General features: G+C 48.5%; 1 protein-coding gene across 3 annotated transcripts in view; it reads right to left on the bottom strand.

Moving 5' to 3' along the window:
* ZNF274 (zinc finger protein 274) overlaps positions 1-1,410 on the bottom strand; it is a 21,242-nt gene extending 19,832 nt beyond the window's left edge. The window contains exons 1-2 of one of the 3 annotated variants that reach the window (XM_045577382.1): positions 925-1,410; positions 463-534 (exon numbers count right to left, since the gene is read on the bottom strand). In XM_045577382.1, coding sequence (XP_045433338.1) covers positions 463-495 — 33 coding nt within the window. In that variant the 5' untranslated portion in view covers positions 496-534; positions 925-1,410. Of the gene's footprint in view, positions 1-462; positions 535-665; positions 817-924 lie in introns of those variants that run through there. The other 2 variants (XM_036426025.2, XM_045577381.1) reach the window with 2 other exon arrangements.
* Positions 1,411-5,997: the final 4,587 nt, after the last annotated feature.

Here is a 5,997-nt window from a genome sequence, read left to right as displayed (position 1 = left end):
CTTTAAAAAAATATGTATTTTATCCCTAACTGGTGTGGCCCAGTGGATAGAGCGTCGGCCTGCGGACTGAAGGGTCCCGGGTTCGATTCCTGTCAAGGGCATGGACCTTGGTTGCAGGCACCTCCCCAGTGGAGGCAGCTGGTTGATGTTTCTCTCTCATCGATGTTTGTAACTCTCTATCCCTCTCCATTCCTCTCTGTAAAAAAATCAATAAAATATATTCTTTAAAAATGCATTTAAAACATAATTATAATTACAAATGTGTATTAGAATGCGGGTTAGGGACCTCAAAGGGAACACCCCCTGGGAAAGCTAAACACCCAGCTTGGTCTCAGGGGGGGCGGTCCCTCTCCGGGCACCAGGCGGGGGATGGGGGGGGCACTCCAGGGAGGATGGGTCCCCACCACCCGCCCCCCGCCGCCCGCCCGGGGTGACCCTAAAACCAAGGAGGTATCTACTCACATGCACCCAGGCCATGGGGAATCTGGAGGCCATGGCTTCCCCTCCGACGTGTCTGGTGGGAATGGCGGTGACCTGAGAGGACAGAATAGGGGTGGTGTGAGGGGCTTGAGGGCGGCGCCCCGAGCCCCCCTCCCGGCCCAGACACCGCGGGGTCCGCCGGAAACGCCCCGAGGGGTGGTCTCCACGGGCTCCCACACACGCACCGGAGCGCCGGCTCCCGAGGGACCGGGCTCCCCGCACTGGATTCCGCCTCCGTTGCCTCCGGGCCTCAGCCAGCCCGCCCGCCCGCGCCCAGAGGCGGGGTGGGTGTGGAGGGCGTCGGCCCGCCCACGCCCGCAGGGAGTTTGCCTTCGGGCCCGGGACCTCCCAGCTACCCCCGTCCCCGCGGCGCCCCTCCCAGCCCCGCGGGCAGGGCCGGCGCCACAGGGTCCCCGACGGGCGGAAGTTTCCCTCCGAACTCACCCGCGCGCAGCGCACAATGGCAACCGTCGTTGCCCCGCGGCCAAGTGCGTCAGCGGGGGCCGGACTACAACTCCCAGGCACCCCCGCGGCGCGGCGCGCCCCGCTGCTCCCAGGCGGCGGCCATCTTGTCGGGGCCACTCGGGGCAGCCGACGAAGCCAAGGAGACCAGGAAGAGAGCCTTCACCCGCGTCACCCTCCCCCCACCCCCGCGGCGGGGCAGCAGGGCTAAGGGACACCTACGGGGGAAGGGAGAAGGGGGTCGGTGCAACGCCAGGCCGCAAAGTCCCAACGACCCCTGCGTGGGCGGCGACGCAGGCCAAGGAGGCAAAGGATGCCCGGCCGCCCCGAGGGCGTCCACGAGAGGGGTGAACCGGAAGTCGGAGCAAGAAGGAGCTGGAAGAAGACTGTGCCGGAAGTGCCCAGTGGGTTAGAATCGTTTGGTAGGAGACGAGACTGGTGATTGATTACTCCTTTAGGGAGAAAACTGGGCGCTTTGGGCCGGAAGTGAGCCGTGGCTAATTCTCCGGGGTAGGACGGGAACAGGAAGAGCAGCCTGTGGGGGGCGGGGCTAAGGTCCACCAAGTTCCTGGGATTGGAGGAGGGGCAAGCCGGAAGCTTGGGGCGGAGCTAACGTCTGTCTTCTGGTTGAAGGAGCGATAGGAGAGGGGCACGCACGCGGGGGCGGGGCTAAGTTGCGTCCACGGCAATTGGAGGCGGAAGGGGCGGGGTTTGTGGCGTGCTGGAGGCGGGACTAAACTCAGCCCAAGGTCTTAGGGGAATTTTCCTGGGAAGCCTAGGGTGCTTTGGTGAGAAGGTTGGGATTCATTGTGACCCTGACTCTGGCGAGGGTGGGTCTTGTCCAAGATAAACGGGAGCTGGATAGAAGTTAAATTGATGAAAGTAGGTTTTAAAAAATATATGTATTTTTGTTGTTTTCAGAGAGGGAGGAAGAGGGAGAGAGAATCACTGGGCTGCCTCCTTCACACCCTCTACTGGGGATGGAGCCCGCAACCCGGGCTTGCTGTGTCCTGTCCTGGTTCACAGGTCAATGCTCAACCTCTGAACCACACTGGGCAAGGCTGAAAATAGATCTTTATTTTTTTTAAATTGTAGCTGATGCTGGTTTTGCTCAGTGGATAGTGCGTCTGCCTGGGGACTAAGGGGCCCAGGTTCGATTCTTGTTGCTGGCACATCCTTGGTTGGAGGTGTGCAAGTGGCAGCTGATGGATGTTTCTAACTTTATCCCTCTCTTCCTCGCTGTAAAAAAAATCAATAAAATATATATATTTTAAAATTGTAGCAGGGGAAGGAGACTGCCTTATTGAACCTGGCTTAATTCTGAATACAACCAGAACAAGTGGGGGTTTATTGACAAGGACCAAGTTGGATTGGGGTGGGATGGAGTTGGTGGGGGGCAGTTTGTTGGTGGAAAGTTATAAAGAGGAGATATCTAGTCGTTTTAGGGGAGGTTGAGGGAGTTCTGGTTGAACCCACCTGAAAGGATTCTTGCAGGGTGGCCAGATGTCACCTGGGGGATAAGGAGGAGGAGGAGTCTTATTAGATTTCAAGGTTAGGGAATTCTTGACAAACGGGATTACCATGATTCTGGCTGAGAAGATTCCAGAGATGAGCCTTGGTGGGGAAAGGGCGCAGAGAGTTTTCGGAAGCAAAGAATCCTAGGACAGTGGTCAGCTATCTCATCAGTCCACAGAGCCAAATGTCAACAGGACAGCGATTGAAATTTCTTTGGAGAGCCAGATTTTTTAAACTTAGGCTTCTTCTAACGCCACTTCTTCAGCATAGACTCGCCCAGGCCGTGGTATTTGGTGGAAGAGCCACACTCAAGGGGCCAACGAGCCGCATGTGGCTGGTGAGCTGCAGTCTGCGGACTAGGAGCCCAGGTGCCCATGTCGCTAAGAAATGGAACAAGTCTGTCACTGCCGGGACATGACCTGTGTTCTTCCTTGGGCCCGGATGAAGCATTCTCTGGCCTTCCTTAGACTCCAGCATCCAGTGTTCTCTCATCTTTCTCAGGTCCCAGGTCTCTGATGTTCTCTCTCTTGGCACTCTGGGCTCTCCCAACTATTCAGGCCCAGGATCTGGGTGCGTTGCAGAATTTATTAGGTTTCATGGCTGCTGCGGAGAGCGTCCACTTGCAGGATGTGTGATCCAGGAATTCTGTTGATTTTTGCAGGTAAATATTTACTCATAGACCATCCAGATGTCTTTGATCCTAATAGCATTTCTTTGGATTTTTTTGGCCATTATGGATAAAACACCATCCCCATTCCAGGATCATTTAGGTTCTTCCATTTCCATAGTTGGACTTAAAATAAAATGGTTGATATTCTATTGCCCTAGGTAGTGTGACAGAGCCATGTTAGTCAGCCATGTTGTTTTATTGTGTGTGTGTGTGTGTGTGTTTTATTTTGTGGATGTGTCTGGGATGCTTCCAGTGGATCACCATCAAAATTTTTTAATTTAATTTAATAAATCTTTATTATTCAAGTTATTACAGTTGTTTCTCCTTTTTCTCCCCATGGCTCCCCTTCCCCCGGTTCCCACCCCACCCTCTGCCCTTACCTTCTCCCCACTGTCCTCATCCATAGGTGTACGATTTTTGTCCAGTCTCTTCCTGCACTCCCCCCCATACCCCTTTCCCCCTGAGAATTGTCAATCCACTCCCTTTCTATGCCCCTGATTCTATTATATTCACCAGTTTATTCTGTTCCTCAGGTTTTTAACTCACTTGATTTTTATGTTCACTTGTTGATAGATATGTATTTGTTGTTCCACCATCAAATTTGAGGGAAGCTTTTACTATCTTAAGGAAGCAAACCCCCTGGGAGGTGCTTTTACTAATTTCTTCTTACATAATATAGAATAAAAGCATGACTTTAGATTAAAAGGTGATTACAAATTAATATATTATTGAAGGTTGGTTTATTAAAGCCACTTTAATACAATTTTTAATGATTTGTTCTTTTTTCCTGCTGAGTGAATTAAGCATGCTATTTATGTTATCATAATTTTTTAAAATATATTTTATTGATTTTTGTACAGAGAGGAAGGGAGAGAGAGAGAAAGTTAGAAACATCAATGAGAGAGAGTCATCAATCAGCTGCCTCTTGCACACCCCCTACTGGGGATATGCCCGCAACCAAGGTACATGCCCTTGACCAGAATCGAACCCGGGGCCCTTCAGTCCCCAAGCCGACGCTCTATCCATTGAACCAAACCGGTTTTGGCTAAAGAAGCATTTCTGAACAAATATTAACTATTATGCACGTAAGATGTCAGAAATGTTTTGCACACAGGGACCCAAGCCCTTGTTGAAAACCTTAAGGGCCAGTAGTATTTTGGAATCCACAAGTGTTTGGATTTCAGCAGGATAGTAAGGTACAGACATTACTCAATATGTACATACCAAGAGGTCTGGGCCACCTCTGGCCATGAAACATGCGAATACATCTGTGGCAAAATATGTGAAGAGTCACACTAGGTTCGAGAAAGACAAAGGTAGCTTGTTAGTTCAGGTAAATTTTGCTGATACATAATACAGGAAGAAATTTTTCATTAGAAATGTATTTGGAATTTAGAATTGGAGCAAGGCATTGTGGATCATGTATGAAAATGAATAGATTATCAATAGTTTCATTCAATTGCAAAGTTTAAGTTGTACTCTTTTTTTTTTCCTTTTTCTTTTTTAAAATATATTTTATTGATTTTTTACAGAGAAGAAGGGAGAGGGACACAGAGCTAGAAACATCGATGAGAGAGAAACATTGACCAGCTGCCTCCTGCACAACTCCCTCATGGGATGTGACTGCAGCCAATATACATGCCCTTGACTGGAATCAAACCTGGGACCCTTCAGTCCACAGACCGATGCTCTATCCACTGAGCCAAACCGGTTTTGGCTACTTTTTCTTTTTTAATATGGTCCATGTAGTCAGACACATGTTTATTAAAATACTGAATTGTCAAAATATATCAGCATTCTTCATATGCTTTCTTTAATCAATAGTCCACTGTTTGTTTAATTTAAATAACATATGACTAAGAATAACAGATATAGCTGAAACCAGTTTGGCTTAATGGATAGAGCGTTGGCCTGCGGACCGAATGAATGGTCCCGGGTTCGATTCCAGTCAAGAGTGTGTACCTTGGTTGCAGGCATATCCCCAGTGGGGGATGTGCAAGAGGCAGCTGATCGATGACTCTCTCTCATCGATGTTTCTATCGCCTTTCCTCTCTGGAAAAAAATCATATATATATATATATATATATATATATATATATATATATATATATATATATAAAGAATAATAGATATAAAACTGTATACTGTCCAAATCAGTATGGTAGTGAGTGACATTCAGTTGAGTCATAAACCAGTCATGTGACCAAGTCATGAACTTGTGATTTGATCACCACTCACCATTATCTCTTATTTCATTGCACAGAGCATCTCAAATCTTTTCATGTGCAGAGGAATACATGTTTAAAATTCATTTAAAAAAAGAAGAAAGACACACCTTTCTGTCTTTAAACCATGAACCTCTAGGACACTTCCTGGGACTCCTCAGACCTTGAGAACTAAAGGTTGAAGAAGCGGGAATTAATTATTTGGCATTTCACCTGTACCTACCTATTGCCCAGAAAATATGCTCTGGGGTCTGTTTATTCTGGCCACACATTTCCTCTTCACCGGTTCTCCACACCATCAAAGATAAGATCAACGTTAAGGTCATCCAGTCCTGACATAGTACTTGGGGGAAGGTGAGGGATCTGAGCTCTGAGCAGAGGCAGACCACAAAGGGCTTCCAGAAATGGCGCATCTCCCAGAGGAAAACAGCAAGTACACAGAACTCTGGGCAAACCAGTCAGTCCAGTTGGGAATAAGCCAGTGCTTGCTTGCCTTTGTATCCTGTATCCCACAGTGTGTGTGTATTATTGAAAATAACTGAAAATCCAACCAATTTAAAGAACAGACTGTGTTCATGCAGAACTGGAAGTCTTTAAGTAGGTGGCTCCTGATACTGGTTACGCTGCCCCCCAATGTCACCCAAG

This window comes from Pipistrellus kuhlii, unplaced genomic scaffold, assembly GCF_014108245.1.
Source record: "Pipistrellus kuhlii isolate mPipKuh1 unplaced genomic scaffold, mPipKuh1.p scaffold_m20_p_89, whole genome shotgun sequence".
NCBI lineage: Eukaryota > Metazoa > Chordata > Mammalia > Chiroptera > Vespertilionidae > Pipistrellus > Pipistrellus kuhlii.
The sequence above is the reverse complement of the archived record's forward strand: the minus strand, read 5'-3'. Positions and strand labels throughout refer to the sequence as shown.